Source organism: Nicotiana tabacum, chromosome 6 (genome assembly GCF_000715075.1).
Source record: "Nicotiana tabacum cultivar K326 chromosome 6, ASM71507v2, whole genome shotgun sequence".
Taxonomy (NCBI): domain Eukaryota; kingdom Viridiplantae; phylum Streptophyta; class Magnoliopsida; order Solanales; family Solanaceae; genus Nicotiana; species Nicotiana tabacum.
This window is the reverse complement of record NC_134085.1, coordinates 35,403,813-35,420,936: the sequence shown is the minus strand read 5'-3', so window position 1 is coordinate 35,420,936 and position 17,124 is coordinate 35,403,813. Positions and strand designations below refer to the sequence as shown.

The following is a 17,124-nucleotide window of genomic DNA, read 5'->3' as shown; positions in this document are numbered from 1 at the left end:
GGATAGATAGACAAGGCTATGAAACAAGATATAGCAATAGTCGTAAGTTCGACAAAGTACCAAGCAAAGGACTTCAGTACAGCTATAGATGCCTAGAGGGACAACTTGCCATAGTTTGTATATATTCACAAAGTGAGGCCTAGTGATTGGCTAAAAGATGTAGGAAGTAGGAGAGAAGAGTCGCATAGGCGCATATACATGCTGCATGATAGAAGGTCGCAACAACTACGAGATTTGAAGAATTCCGACAACAAGTCATGGGGTGAGAAAGAGACCTAAACGGGGGAATGCCCTAGCCTTAGAATTTATACACAAAACAATTGCCTAGATGTCAAGGACATTATTAAAATATTTGTAAGAGCTATGGGTTATGAGACTAATAGGCACATCAATCAACATTCGAGGACGAATGTTCCAAAGGGGGGAATGATGTTACACCCCATGTTTTTGTACATGAGAGTATTCGTAAGTCAATTGATGTTAACTCAGAAATGAGATCAACTTTGAAAGTACATAAAGTAAGTTAATCATATTACAATGGAGGTTACAAATATTTAAAATCATGAATACCAAGTACCAAGAGGGTTTGAAGGCTTCAAAGCTAAATGAATTGAAGAAAATAAGTTTCGTCGAAAGTCGACAAGTTGGGGATACTATAACATGTACTTTTGGGGTGAGAATATGGTGTTTAAAATTATAAGGAGATTATGTTATGAGTTATTTTGGTCGTATGATAGACGCGTTATGATTTGAAGTCAAGCGAGTTGTGGAACAAAAGTTGGAAAAAGGTCATCACAAGTTACATTTATAAATGTGTTGAAACTTAGGTCAAATGTAACTGCGATTTCTCCCAATATACTAAGATTTTTGGGGTGTTCCACCCATCAAATTGAAGCTTTATGAGTCTATTTTATAACTCATTAAACTGTTTATCAATACAACATCAGAGTAGAGAGATATATGTATGTTTGCGAGACTGTGCAGGCTACTAGGTGACAAGTAGGCGTGTCACCTACTTGGTTAAATGAGAGCCCAAAAAGGGGCAATTTCGGGTCAGCCAAAGAGTCCATTTAAGGGATTATCTCCTGAAATATAAACCTCATTGTATGTCACAAATAACCATACCTAAACCCCTGCAAACTTCCTCCAAAAATTACCCACAACCCCTAATTGATTTTCTCTCCCTTTCAAGTTCTAATTGGAGGTAAAACCTAGAGTTTGAAGAACCAAGATAGGAGCTGAGTTATCCAACAAATAAGGTGAGTTAACTGCTCTCTTCCATCCATTTTTTCTGCTATAAATTCATGGTAAGTCGTTTTATACTTGTAAGAACTCACGGGACGGTGATCGAAAGCCGTGAGTTCGAGTTATTCACTTGTAGCGGACTGTTTTGTGTTGCTGTTGGGCTGCATGTTTTACTACTATTTTGTGGAGTTTTGGAGGAGTAAGGGTGTGGAGAAACACCATATAACTGTAGGTTGGTGGGCTGGTCATTCGTCGTAACATTTTCGGGTCGTTTGACACTACTATAGTAGTCATTTTGTGTATGAAGAGATTGGGGTGTGTTGGGATGTTTTGTAGTATTTTATGGTGTATGTAAGGCTAGAAAATAATGTATATATGTTGTTATTGTTGTGTTCTTGTGTTGTTGGTGTTAACTTGAATTTGGAGGAAGTAAGGATTATATAGGAGATGTTGCCCGTTTTAATATAAAATAAGCTTGTCATTCGTTGTGCGATAGACGTACCTTTCGTAACATAATGGTAGTATTATTATCGTTGTTGTAGATTAAGGTGCGAAGAGGCGAGTTCAACTTGGTGATTGGAAAGATTGTGATGAGGTATGTTAAGGCTTAACCTTTCTTTTATTTTGGCATGATCCAGTAACTACATGGGTTTGATAACGATACATAAAGAGAAGTTCATATTCCTGAATTTATGTACATTTTCTTAGTCTCATAAGTTACAGCATTCTCCCTTATCAGGACTTTATATTCAGTTAAGTTTTATCTTCTTTCACCCAAGAAAGTAGAGAGTATATATATATATATATATATATAGAGAACAACAAGCCTATATATACAGTATTACAGTATTTTCATTACCATCGAGCTATAATCGATAGGCAGGCCCCTATTGGGCAACCTCTGATCAGATGGTGAGTTATATACCAAGCCTACTATGGACGAGTGCCTATGAGCGAGCTTGGTATGGCCAAGATACAGAGCCTAGTATGGCCAAACGCCTATGAGCGAGCCTACTATGGTAGAGCAGTTACACATACCGAGCCTTATAAGGCCGGACAACTATTTTACTTACTATATTGAGAGAGTTGAGTCAGTATCAACAGGTAAGCATATCTTCAGATTATCTTTGACTCCCAATTACTTTCATTTATTATATTATCAGTTCAGTTTCAGCTTTCAGTTATCCTGTTGCCTTACATACTCGGTACATTATTTCGTACTGACGTCCCTTTTGCCGGGGAGCTGTATTTCATGCATGCAGGTCCTCATTGACAGTTGGACAGACCCTCCAGCAGACATAGTCAAACATCAGCTTAGTTGATAAGCTCCACTTACGCGGAGTTACCAGGTCTAGACCTTGGATTCCTTTTTTATACACAGGTTTGATATGTTGGTCGAGGCCATGTCCCGACCATGGTACAGTTCAGTCATCTTTAGAGGCTTGTAGACAAGTCCTGTATAGTTTGTATATCAGTAGATGTTTATGGCGGCCTCGTCAGCCTCCACAGTTATATATATATATATATATATATATATATATATATATATATATATATGAGATTTTGGGTATATCTACCCCTCAGATGAGATGGACGATATTTTCAGATAATTCAGAATATGGCCTCATCGACCTAAGTTGAGGGTTACCCCTCTAGAGTCCATAGTTACAAAGTGGTACGCTCGGGCCGAGTACGGCACCGGGTGCCGGCTACGCCTCTTCAAGTTTGGGACATGACAAAAGAATGGACCCTACAACACGTACCTCGAGAACAAAATAGCGAGGCTGATGCCCTTGCAAATTTGGGGTCGTCGATCGAAGATGATGAACTTAGCTCAGGGACTGTCGTACAACTTCAAGGTCAGTAATCGAAGAAGGACACGCCGAGATAAACTCCATAAGTCTAACCTGGGATTGGAGGAATAAGTACATCGAATACCTAAAGAACGGAAGCTTCCATCGGATCCTAAAGGATCAAGGACTCTACGCACTAAGGTCGCACGGTTCACTTTGGCCGAGGATGGAACACTGTATAGGAGAACGTTCGATGGACCGTTAGTAAAATGTTTAGGACCAGGAGACACCCACTACGTTATACGAGAAATTCACGAGGGCACTTGTTGAAACCATTCTAGTGCCTAGTCATTGGTTTACAAAGTCATCAGAGCAGGATACTATTGGGCCGATATGGAAAAAGACACTAAAGAATTTTTTCGAAAATGCGACAAATGTCAAAGGTATGCACCGATGATGCACCAGCCCGGAGAGCAACTCGACTCAGTCCTATCCCCATGGCCATTCATGAAATAGGGGATGGATATCGTCGGCCCTCTACCATCTGCCCCAGGTAAAGCTAAATTCATTTTGTTTATGACCGACTATTTTTCTAAGTGGGTTGAAGCACAGTCTTTCGAGAAAGTTAGAGAAAAAGAAGTTATAGACTTCAACTGGGATCACATTATATGCCGATTCAGAATGCCTGTTGAGATCGTATGTGACAATGGAAAACAATTCATCGGCAGCAAAATGACAAAGGTTTTTGAAGATCACAAAATAAGAAGGATCATGTCAACACCGTATCATCCTAGTGGGAACAGACAGGCCGAATCAACAAACTAGACCATCATCCAAAACTTGAAGAAAAGATTGAATGAAGCCAAAGGAAAATGGAGAAAAGTATTGCCCGAGGTCCTTTGGGCATGTCGAACAATGTCAAAATCCAGTACGAGGGCGACATTGTTCTCTTTAGTCTATGGTGCAGAAGATCGAAGTCAGAGAACCTAGCTTCAGGTTTCGGTATGCCACGGAGGAGTAAAATCACGAGGCTATGAATACGAGCCTATAATTGCTAGATAAAAGACGGTAAACCGCCCTCGTTCGAATGACCGCATAGAAACAACAGATCGAAAGGTACTACAATCAAAGATCCAATCTTCGACACTTTGAAATCGGGGACTTAGTTCTGAGAAAGGTCTCCCTCAATAATGAGACCCAAACGAAGGAAAACTTGGCCCGAATTGGGAGGGACCATATTAGATCCTCAAAATCATTGGAAAGGGAGATAGACGGCGAGCAATTACCAAACAATTGGAACGTCTCATTCCTCAACGATATTACTGTTAAGGTATGATCTTCTCCATTTTCGTTTATATTTTATACTAACTAGTTGCAGATATTCAATCGAAGATGTCGAAGGATTCTTCATTACAAAGTATTTAGGTCTAAAAGCACGCGTTGCACTATTTTTCCCTTAGACTGATTTTTGTCCCAAATGGGATTTTCTGGAGAGGTTTTTAATGAGACAACTATTGTTCATGCTAACTTAGAGCAACTCGAAAGTATCCGAGGCTTATTTACAATCAACATCAAATACTAGGGGGCATCACCCTCAGATGTTAACTTTTTTACAAGGAAGGTACTTCGTGTCAACAGGGTCTCGATAAGTAAAATAAGGGCCAAACGGTCAAACGAACTGATGTGTAGCTATAATTCCATAGTTTCGTACATTATTTGCCTTGAATTTTAATATGCTTTAATGATAAATTACACTTTATTTACGCGTTATGGAGTCTATTTTGTATTTAGGTGAATTGAAGATGAAAGTAGAGTAAAAGAGATACTTTAACGTTGAAAGCGTGCTCGGAAATAGTGAATGAGAGACCATGGCGATGCCAGGTTTGAAGCTGGCGTTAGGCTGGCGAGGCCAGGCAAAGGCCAGGTTTGAAGCTGGCATTAGGCTGGCGATGCCAGGCCTGGGTCCAGGTCCACCAGGCGTTAGGCTGGCGACGCCAGGCTTGGGGCGAGAACTAGTCCGAGTTTTGAAGGCTTATTTTGTCTCCTGGTTTGACTAGGACTTGGCCTACATGTTTAGGTCTTTTTCTACACATATAAATAGATCTAAAAATGCCACTTTTGAGGGGAGATTGAGATTGGACCTAGAGAAATCGAGTTTGGACATAATTTAGACCTAAGGAGGCTAAGGAGACCAGGGATTCGACATAAGTAGGCAAGAACACACTAGGAGCAAGACGGAAAATTCTTCTACGAGTTTTTCACTTCCTTCTTCCTATTTTCCATTATTGGTTATGAATTCTAGTATTGTAGTTTTGCATACTATTATGAATAACTAATTGTTATCTAGGGTTTTGATGGAACCTCTTGAAGGATGATTTTCCTATTACGTTAATATAGATTTGTCATAATTTTTCTCTATTTGTTCAACTACGTTTATATTGTGGTTGGTTGAAGAGCTCTCAATCGATTATGCCTATTTAGTGTGTATTACTCGGGAGAGAGTTCATATTTAGGTAGTTTTTGAACAACATCACTCCTAACGTATATGAGGGATCAATACGGGGGGTTTAAAGATGGGATTAGGGATAACGAAACCTTGGTGCGATCTGAGTGAGCCGTACTTAATGCCAACTAGCATAATTCGGGAGAATATATCTAGTAAATTATGGTAGTTACTCGGGGAGAGAATTACAACACTCAGAGCGCTCCTGATCGGTAGAGAATACTTAAGCAAATTTATAGGAAACATAGCGGAAAGGATTCCGACAATTGGGGAAATCATAACTCTAGACCTCCTTAATCTTGTCTCCAACCCTTAGTATCCCTAGTTGTTTATCTACTAATTTAATTTGTCAGTTAATTAGATACAAGAATCTTAATATTTATAATATAGGAATTGTTCGAGCTTGTCTTCTTAGCAATATTGAACAGTTGTAGCTAAACCTTAGTTCTCTGTGGGATTCGACTCCGGACTTGTAAACTGGATTATATTTACAACGACCGCTTAGTCCTTTTTATAAGGCATAGTTAGGCGTGATTACGAACCGTGCCCATGTAGATTACTCGAGCCCTAAAGACAAACATGTAAGCATGTATAATCTATTAAGAGAAGTATTTTTTCCTTGCCAAATATTTCATGCCTTAGAGAAAATTTAACTTTACAAGTTCTTACATTTGGTCTATTGTGGAAACAAGCTTAAGGGCCGATCACAACTAAAGTTCAAACAACATACCCCGCACTCGGGGACTGTCGTCCGAAAAGTTGATGTAATCGACCTACTAAAATGTCGAGATCATAAGGCCTTAAAAAGGCAACCCTCATTTTTATAGGCCACGGCCACCCCACTCGGGGACTGATACTTCGAACAAGTTCGAAGTATAAACGGGAAACAAGCCAAAAAGGCAAATCCCAAGTCAAAGGCTACGACCAAACCAACACGACTCGGAGACATCCGAATCCCGTAATAAAATAGGCCTTCAAATACCGTAAAACCAGTTTAAAAAGGCTACCCTCGACAAATTTATAATGGGTTTTGATCACATTAATCCTCGAAAACAATAAGGGGTACCAAGTTGTTCGAACTACCGAACAACCTTATTTCACGCTAAGGCGTAACGAAGCAAAGGATTTAGATATCACTAACCCTCGAAAACCCCAATGGGTACAAATTTATCTCGTGTTAAGGCATAACAAATTTTTATACGATTAACTTTCTAAGCCGAAAAGGGAGAAAAGCCATTCTTTTAAGGCCATATCGGCCTAATTCATGAGCCTAAGGGACATTTTATTTTTGAGTTTGAGAAGCCGTTCTCACTCAACTAAAACCTAAGGGTCATCTTACTTCGAGTTCGAACAAGTACTCATTCGATTACAAAGACTACATTAGTCCGACTTCGACCAAATTGTCCATGCCTTGTACTCATGAACAAGGCATGGGCGAAACAGAATTTTCACAAGGAGGAAATTGAAATAAAGACAAGTCAGAAAGCAAAGAGATCTCTGATACAAATGAAAATATTTAGAAGGACCGATCAGGGTCCTACACAAAAATTCAAAAAAAAAGAAAAATCCTAAGTGCCTCATTCTCCTCGGGAGCTACATCCTCGCTATCGGGATCTCCTCCACTCTCAGATCCACTCACACTCCCGGAATCATCATCATCAGAAGAGAGCAACGCTTTGGCTTCAACCTCAAGCTCTTTCGCATTCTCGATCTCGATAGCAAGGTTAAAGCCACGAGCATGAATCTCCTCAAGAGTCTCTCTTCGAGACTGGCCTTTGGCATGCTCGGCAACCCAATATGTTCGAGCCTGAGAAGCATCAGAAACTGCTTTTGCTCGAGCTTGAGCAGCCTCAACATCCCATCGATAGATAGCCGCGATCGCCTTAGCATTGGCCTTAACCGTCTCAGCCTCAGATTTTGCCGTTGCAATCTCCGTGTGCAACCGAGCCTGTAGCTCCTCAATTTTCTTAGCTTGTTCCAAGCTCTTCTCTTTCTTGCCTTGGAGTTGGCTTTCGGTTGAGGATAACTGAGCTCGAGCTGCCTCTTTCTCCGAGGCAAGGTGATCCATCTTTTGCTTCCACATTGAAGTCTCTGCCTTTACCTCATCTAACTCTCCTCGGAGTTGCACGATTGTTTCATGCAGCCGCTGGACCTATGAGATCGAATCATTAGCCATCACTCCCAAACTGAGGTCATAAACGTCTAAGACTTTATTTACCTGCTCGGTCAGTTCACTTTGTTCTTTCTAGGCCACGACCAACTCATAGGAGACCTTTGATTTCTTTTTCTTTTTGCTCACCAAGAAGCTTGAGAGCATTTTTCTCCTCGGTAAGCCCTCGAATTTCAGTTTCATATCGGCTCAACTCTCTTCGAGACTTGAAGAAAGCCTCATGATTAAGTACCGAGGCCTACACAAATAGAAGGGAAAGAATTTGGCAAGGAAGAAAAACACAAGTATGAAGACCGGTGTCAACAGAAAAAGTTAGGCTTACCCGATTCAAAGCTTGCTGGGCCTCATTGAAGAGGCATGGTGCTCCCGCCTCATCCATCAGAGCTTGATCCTCCTCGGTGACCAGACCTTGAAGGTAACTGGACACCCCCACGAGGGCGGCAAAAACCCGTGCATCCTCCGGGACCATAATTATGATGGTCTGTTTGCACTCGGGATTGACACTGAGGGCTGGGAATTGGCTGGTCAATCTGAAACTCGAGGAAGATTCGCCAAACCTCCTCGATACGTCCAAGTCATTCAAGACAGCGACATCATTGACCCCTGCAAAATAACTTTGGAAAAGGTCATCCCCTCCGAGGGCACCTTCTACCTGAGGGGCCTTCATAGCCTGAGCCTCCCGAACCTCCCTTTCCGAGAATGAAAGAAGCGGTGGGGAGTCTCCAATTCCTATTTCCCCAAGTGAATCACTTGGCGCGTCTCTTCATTTCGAAGGGCCTCGGAGCCGGCAACTTCGGACATACCCGCCGATTTCTCATCTCGGCAGGAGGCATCTTCAGCCTCCAACAATTCGGGGACTTTGCCCGGGTCCTCTTTCGATACCCTCTAGGTTCGAGGCGGAATTTCTCCAACCCTCACCGACTCAGAGGCCTTTAGGGCCTCAATGTTCCTCTTCACTCGGGCCACCAACTTAGAGCCATCGTCCTCGTTTTCTTCTTCTTCCTCTCTTAGCCTCTGAACTACCTTTGCAAGCAGGGTGGCGATGTCTTTTTTTGTCTTACGAGCCTTACGTTTCTTGGGCTTTAGGTCCTCGGAGGTTGAAATCCTTTCCTCTTCATACCCCTCGTCGGCTTCGGGGCCGGGGGCGACACCTCTTCCTCCCCAGATGGGGGCCTCATTACAGCATTTTCTCCGAGGCCTGTATGAAAGGAAATCAAGTGAGTATGAAAAGAAACATTTCAACAAAGATCATCAAACATGTGAAAAAGGGCTTACCGTATTTTTTGGCCTCCCATCGACCCCTTGCCAAATCATGCCATGAGCGCTCAGCATACTAAGAGGTCAAAGCCAGGTTCCGAACTCAGCTCTCGAGGTTAGGAATTGCATCGGGCTTCCAAGAGACCGCTACATCATAAAAAGGGATGTCGATGAGAAGAAGTAAAGGAAACGAAACAATAAATGGAAGCTATAGGTGGAATTTTACTTACGCTTCATATTCCATTTCTCGGGAAATGGAATCTTCTCGGCCGGGATTAGGTCGGAAGTCCCATCAATCCTCGATCCTTGTCCTTATCTATGCTCGAGAACAATACCTTGGTAGCTTGATGCTGAAGTCTTATTAACCCGTATCGATAGAGACGAGGGTTGTACAATCCGATGAGGTGGTCGACGGTGAAAAACATCCTCCGATTTTGCTCATAAAGAATCGGAGCAAAATAACAATCCGCCAAAAAGAGGGATGGATTTGACCTAGGGTTATTTGATATTGAAGGCAAAAATCAATGTATGACGGGATCGACAGGACCCAGTGTGAAAGAGTAAGTGTAAATACTTAGAAACCTATTCACATGGGTAGTGATGTCTTTTTCGGGGGACGGAATCACCACCTCTTTATCTTCCCAATAACAGTCTTTCTTCACCTGCTCAAGGTCACCCTCAATTATCGAGCATATATATCTTGACATAGGCTCACATCGACCAGGGACCGACGAGGTTTTCTCGACTTTGAAGTCGGAAGTAATTCACACCCCCTGGGAACATACTGCTCAGGGCGAGGCTCCACCGGTGTTTTATCGTCGACCGACCGCGATGAAGAAGCTTTTTCCTTTTGAGGAACATTTTTTGACGTTTTTGCCATTTTTGTATAAGTTTAAAGAAAGAAGAAGAGAATGAGGCTTGGTGTTTTGAGGGAAGGTTGATAACGAAACCTAGAGATTATGTAGAACGGAAAAACTTAATAATGGCCGACCACCAACTGACTCTCAGTAATGACTTTGGGAACTACACCGATGGGATGCTACAGTCGCTTTCATCTCTTTCGTCGCTTACATCATGAGGATGACGTCATGATAGGTCGAGGTACAAAATCGAAGGCTCAATTCGTTTCTTCTCATTGCACTCCAAGAAATGAGGGGACTATCTGTATACGGTTAAAATCGGGCTTACCCGATTTTACTATTTGATCGAGACCAGGGAATTGCATCGAATATCAGCCTCATAGTGGATCGGACTAGAGCACGAAGACAAGGTATCGAGTTCGAGAATCGAGGTGCCTGTCGACATCGAGGCCAGCAATGGTCGAGACCAAATATAGCATACTTCGAGCAAAGCGCAATAACGAAAACGCGAGATATTCGTGAACGGTCGAAGATCATGGCGAAAATCCCAGAACAGATCAAATCAAGGGTGATTGTTTATGCTAATCATGAGATTTACTTTCGTAATTAGAATTGTACCATAGATAGGATTTCGCTACTATATAAAGAGGGTTCTAATCATTTTGTAAAGGACTTACACTCTGAGATATCAAAGCAATATAACGCCTTTCCTGTAGTTGATATATTTGTTCATCAGCTTGTTATATTTTAACTGTTCTTGCTCAAATCAGTTCGAGGGTATTCAAACTCGAGGGCTGAATTTCGTTCAAACACTGGTTTGCTTTATCATGTTGTTGATTTCTATTATTAATCTTTACATTATCAATTGGTATTAGGTAAAATCACGTGTCCTTAAAACCACATTATAAATTTAATTGTTATCCAATTTTAAGGGTAAACAAAATGTATTCTTATAGTTCTCAAGAACTAGTAAAGTTGAAGAAAAACTCTTTGTACTTATTTTGAATTTGACTTGTCGAAATTCTATTGAATGAGAATTTGCAACAATAACTAGGTAAAAGTTTAAATTCCACGTCTTTCTCTCTCTCTCTCTCTCTCTATATATATATATATATATGCAGCTTTTGCCTCTTGCCATTTGAATAGGTGTTTTTACTTAGTAAATACATGGATCGATGTTGTTAGAGTATTTTTTTTCTGTGTATATCTATAACAACTTTAACATCATCGAGTATAATTTTTGGTGAACTCGTAAATTGAATTATAAGATATTTTTTTATCACTTTCCTTCAAATTTAAAGGCAAGGCGTAGAACTTCCTCCGCATAACCTCTAATTAAATAATATTGATTGTCTGAACTCTTCTTGTAATACTCCATAATTATTTTTCCTAAGGTACGTCCCTGTTTAGGATCAAAACTAGAAATAGGAGTGTTCAGAATGTTGTGTGGATGTTTAGAATAGGGAAGGAGAAGTTTGGAATAAATTGGAATGGTTAAGAGAAGAAAGTGAATATAGTCGTATATGTCCTAACTTCAAATAATTATATCTCCCAATAAATGGCGAATTGACTATGAGCCATATTTTACAGTAAAAAGATCTTTTAGTCTAGTTTCTATACCTTCAAACCGTTCATTATTCTGATATTCCTACAATAAGTTATGGTCTTTTTGCTAAACGGTAGCAGAACAACTAAGGCTATGCGTGGGGCAGCCGAGACTATGCACGAGAACAACTAAAGCCACGTAAGTTACGCGCATTCACGTATAGAAGATGCATCCATTTCTAGCGGAGAAGAAAATGGAGAAAGGGAAGGGGTCTATTTATTCATTGGCACACATAAGCTACGTGTGGCTACGCATAAATCTTGCTCCAAGTATAAAAGGGTCGGGGAAAGAGAAAATAGTTTTACTCTTCAACAATCAGATTTTCCTCTTATTCTCAAGGCATCCAAGAGTCCAAATACTATCTAAAGTGAGTTTTTAACGCGAATAAAATTAAATTACTATTTCCAAACATCGATTCTAATATGATTACATTTTCGAATCACTAGATTTTCAACAAGGATTTAAGAACAAGGTCTTTGTCCCAAACTTAGAGCTTTGCAATCAAGATAAACTCCGCTACCCACTTTTAACTACCGTTGTTAGCGAAGATTATAGTTGTCAGTTGATAAATATATTTTTTTAAAAAAATAAAAATTTTAGATTAGCTATTAACCCTAAAAGTTGAGGAGAATCAAACCTCGAATTTCTAAAGTTAGAAATTTTAAGGCTTTTATAATTGATTCTTGAATTAAATGTATAAAGATTGTTTGGGTGAGTTTCTTCATTACCTCGAGCATCTTCATTACCTCGGAACTTATCCCGAGCTTGGCTTCACTCGATTTCTCGATAATTTGTTCGTCTCTCCGAGTGCTTTCCTGGGATTGTTCGAGCTCGACTCTGTTGGGGACATGACTTTGATTCTGCAGTTGTGCAATTGCCGCTTGAGCCTACAACATTTCGAAAATCAGCCGTAGGCTCACCCCATCCCCTTCACTTTCGGGCATTTCTCGAGATGTTGGTCGGGGTTTCCCATGATCACTATTTTTGGGATCCGTTGGAAAATTGATGTTGATGGTCACCTGCGAGTTAGCATCGACTGGGTCGACGACTGGGGCACCGTTAGGATCGGCAGGAAGCATATCATTACTGGGCACCACATTATTATTTTCGTCGTGATGGCCTGATTCAACGTCAACATTCAAGTGTGTCGAATAAGAGTTTGACATTTTTAGGCTGACCTGGAATTAAAATTTCAAAGAACAAGCGTAAAATAGGATGTGTTATGGAGATACATATCAAATCAACACTATTATCCTTATCCCCACGGTGGACGCCAAACTATTTACTCCAAAATTAGGTAACAATTAAATTTGTACGCGGTTTAACGGATACGTGGTTTAATTCAACACGAACAATTAAGAACAACAGATAAATGAAATAAAAAAAATGATCAAATCAATCACAATGTTATGACCAAGCCTGATCTTAGATCGAACAGTGATCTCGTCCTCAATTGGACCCTCAGTTCAAGCCCAGTCGCGAATGAAGAAAAACAGACAAGTAATGCCTTAAACAATTGCTAGAAGACAAAAGTAAACTTTATTCCTTTGAATTGCGTGTTACAATATGTCAGATCAAGGAAAAACTTCTCCTTTATATAGTAGGAGAATTTCAGTCCTAGTATAAGTCTAAGAAAGGTAAAAATCTTCTTTTTCCGGTAATTATTGATCCATAATCGTTACTGAATGAGCTCGCGCCGTAATATCCGATTGAGGGCGAGTATTACGGCCACCTATCTGTCATGCATAACCGTCCACCGCGCCTCCCGAGGTCTAGGAGCTATATTAGGTCCAGGGTACGTCGCTTTACCATGTTCGATGTCGGATATACCGTGCTCCCCTTTCGTTCTTTCATCGAGGAATCGGAGTAAACATTGCCCCCGATTTTACCCGTACACAATGGAATCAATCTAAATTTTTTTGACATTGAACCCATTATATTTTTAAAGTTATGAGTTCATATCTACTATTTATTGTAATTTTAGCAAATCTTTATACATAAATTTATATTCCACGTTGAAAGTAGTGAATTTAGATGAACCCGGTGTCTTCATGCTGCATACCTCCCTGTTCACAAACATCTCATGTATTTTATTTATGAATCTCGTGTATCCCCTCTGTTTCAATGTTATGTGAACCCATTTGACTGGACACAGAGTTTAAGAAAAGTGAAAAGACTTTTGAACTTTGTGGTATAAAATGAGGCGCATATATTTTATGTGGCTATAAATTATTGCATAAAGGTAAATTGTTTCCAAATAAAGAAAGTGGTCATTTTTGTTGGCATAGACTAAAAAGAAAATAGGTAAATTGAAATGGAGGGAGAATTATTTTTTGCGTGAAAATGACCGTGTAACATAAGATAACATTTGTAATGGATCACAAAATCGAATCTACACATAACTCCGCATAAAAAGGGTACATCTTCCCTGTATCCACATCCTCTTTATCTCCTTAGTTACTGTGTCTACAGATATGAATAATTAGATTTAATAGATTCCCCCTAAATACTGTTAATTAAGGATTCTCACATCCCTCAGAATTTTGGCAGCATCCTCTGGGAAAACAGGATTTATGTGACATCCGGTTGCTATCTCGAATCCACCAACTCCACTCAAATGGGGAGCTATTTGTAAAAACCAGTGTGTGGAAGGAGCATATGAGGGATCTACTTGAAATGGGGAGGTATGAATAAGGAGGTTGAATGGTGGATTGTTCAACTGCAAAGACATCTTCAAAAGCATGAGTTTCAACAACCCTCCAAGATCATTTGCCTGCATATTTCATTGGTAAAACATCACAAATCTTTTCAACTAAGTAGTTGTTGAGATGGAGAAACAATCAAAAAATTAGTTTAGCCTGAAACAACGTACGTTTTTTCCTGAATATCAGTTTTTTGATGAGTTTTCCTTTTCTCTTCACTAATCAGCAAATTCTACTTGAGATAAGTCAAGGCCCTCATGGTCTACCGTTGTGACTTTTCTCACGTAGAATTTGGAGATAACTGATATTTGCAAAGTTAAAACTGTGTAACTTCACATAATTTTCTCATGAAAACAATCTTATGGACAAGAAAAGCATCGATTACCTTTTCATTATCGAGTTCATGAAAATGAGAGGAGTGATCACGAGGAATTATCCAAATCTCAAAAGCAAAAGTTGCAGCAAAGGGAACCAATGATATGAAATGGGCTGATTGATCAATTAACAATTCATTTGGTTGAATATCACACAGGCTGCATTTCCCAGTCTGCTTGTAGTATTCCCTCATACTGTCAAGACGAGCAGAAACTGTTGGAGGAACAATGGGAAGAGCAATCATCTGGCTGTGAGAGTGGCTCATTGAAGCACCAGCAGAGGCTCCATGGTTTTTGAACACCTTTATAAGCCATTGAATGAATTAGTGTTATATAGTCCAGTAGCCTTTGATGGGACAATCTTGCTCAGTACAGTACAAATCATTATACTCAACAAGAAAGTGGAAAAAACAACACATGCTGTTCCGTACTGCAAATTCCTTGCACGCACAAAAGGCATGAGATCAGATATTGTGCTCATTCATCTCCAATTTCATGACAACTAATCACTTCTCAAGTTCTCTTACATATATTTGGTATGAGTAGATAGAAGTGCATATTTTGGAGTATTCTGCAATGGAACAGGAACCAAGTAACAAGAATGTGCAGCTAACAATACCTCTCAAAAATGGTTTGTAATCTGGGATATCCAACAAGGTTTTGCTTGATACTACAAATATGCTACATGATTTACAAGGTTTTCAGTATTTTTTTTTTTTTGGATAAACTGCTACATGACTTACAAGTTTAAGAGCAGTTCTGTTAAATAGTTCAAATTGACAGTCAAGTTGATATTTACCATATCAAACCAACTTCGTTTAAATGCTACCAGATTTTCTCCTGTCACTAAAAATACAAACTCAAATAATCTACCATGAAAATCAAACCATGTCAGATAAATGGATGGAGAGTTCATATCACAAGCTCCTATGCAGATTAATGGAAAAGCTTCCTCTAAAATTATTCTCCTTAATGATAAGCCCTCAAGCAGGTGACACTTGACAGTCTATGAGTTTCCAACAAAAGCCTCTCATAATTTGGTTCAGTATTTTAGCAAGTTGGTCTAAGTAAAGAGCTACTCTTCCAGTAACAAACGTCAAATGCTGTTATATTTGTTCAATTAAAACCTAAAGACAAACATGTTGTCAGCCTAAGCCTTTTCTCCACCAATGTTACACAGAAAAATCATTCAGTCTGCCAAATTAAAAAGCCACAAAATGAAAGCAGACAAATGATAAGCAGCTGAAATAAAAAGAAGCTAAAGATAAAATTAACTAAATGACAAAATAGGTTTGCTAAATATAACATAAAAGAAGCTATAATTGGTTGGTCACTTTGTACAAACATTGATGGGCTCTACCATTAACGTTTACTCTTATATTTTATTTGTACAAAAACAAAACACTTTCAAGTTAATGGAAATGAACCCATATAAGCAATTACACCAAAAGATTAAAGCCAGGTAAATCTTCAAAGTCCTTTACTGCAAACAAAAAATTCACCATTGCAGCAAGCCTTCATCATATACTTTGTTAAATACTTTTAGCTTTTAATAGTCATGGTCTCTACTATTTTTATGTAGCTTTTAAATGCATTTATTTTAAATTCATATAAAATCAAAGAATGAATATACAGTATCAACTACAAAATATAGACAAATTGATACGAAAACCAATGCATTTTTATACGGGATCAGAATAAAACCTGAACATATTTGACATTATCATAATTCTGGAGCTGCTCGACCCGCTTCTTAAAAGCCAGCATAACTTCCCCAACTTGTGACGGAGAAAGATCGCTCATATTTACTGAATGAACCGGCGATTCAATAACCACATCGTGAAACCCGAACCCACTAACAGCTACGTCCCCGAGGGCAGAAACCGGATTTTGGAAGTCCAATTCTCTGCTGACTGCCGGAAAGAGATTTTGGATAACTCTGATTTTCCAATCGGCGGTGGAATTTGCCGGCACACGAAAAATCTCCGGCGCACACTCGTGCTCGTGGCCGGCGCAAAATGGGCATTCTGTTTTATTGTTCGGTTGTGGGTTCGATTTTGCCTTGAAGTCAGACGGCCGCCGTGATCTCGCCGGCGAGAATAGGACCCACCTGTTGTGGATTCTGTCTTTCCGAATTTCGGGGCTCCGATTTGGTGCTTCTGCCTCCGCCATTTGCCTTTGTGTCGGGGCTCCGAATTTGGTGCTCCTCCACTTCACTTCGATGCTTCACTGAGAATCTCGGAAGTTAAGAACATGGTTTCGTGGAATATATAAAACGTGAGGAAATTGATCAACTTTGCTCCTCTAGTTTTTGTGTAAGTGCAAGAGTACCCATATTCTAGATAATAATCTATGTCCATTAAGAGCCCGTTTGGCCAAAAAACTACTTATTTTAAAAATATTTTTATTGATTTTTTTTTTTTTTTTTTTTTGTAAAAAAGTTCTTTTGAATGTCACACTACAAAATCAATAAAGCTTTAATATATAATTAGTACTTCATTAAAAGATAGAAATGACTTTAAATATTATCATAAAAGAACTTAATTGATTTTTAATTTTATTCAAGTTATAAATATGAGGTAAAATATAATATTAAAAGTTTAATCAATATAAA

At 39.5% G+C, this 17,124-nt stretch overlaps 1 protein-coding gene across 1 annotated transcript; it reads right to left on the bottom strand.

Annotated features, from left to right (window-relative positions):
• Positions 1 to 13,791: 13,791 nt before the first annotated feature.
• LOC107777775 (ADP-glucose phosphorylase-like) lies at positions 13,792 to 16,843 on the bottom strand. Its single transcript, XM_016597905.2, has 3 exons — positions 16,215 to 16,843; positions 14,522 to 14,812; positions 13,792 to 14,207 (listed from the first exon to the last, which is right to left on the bottom strand). Exons 1-3 carry the CDS (start codon positions 16,680 to 16,682, stop codon positions 13,947 to 13,949), a joined length of 1,020 nt encoding a protein of 339 aa, XP_016453391.1. The 5' UTR covers positions 16,683 to 16,843; the 3' UTR covers positions 13,792 to 13,946.
• Between the last annotated feature and the right edge of the window lie 281 nt (positions 16,844 to 17,124).

What these genes read in the sequence shown, in the direction of transcription:
- LOC107777775 (XM_016597905.2), bottom strand. Translation starts at nt 16,682, where the DNA reads ATGGCGGAGGCAGAAGCACCAAATCGGAGCCCCGAAATTCGGAAAGAC. An exon ending in ATAATGTCAAATATGTTCAG is followed by an intron (nt 14,813 to 16,214) that starts GTTTTATTCTGA and finishes TGGCTTATAAAG; the next exon opens with GTGTTCAAAAACCATGGAGC. An exon ending in ATGAACTCGATAATGAAAAG is followed by an intron (nt 14,208 to 14,521) that starts GTAATCGATGCT and finishes TGAAATATGCAG; the next exon opens with GCAAATGATCTTGGAGGGTT.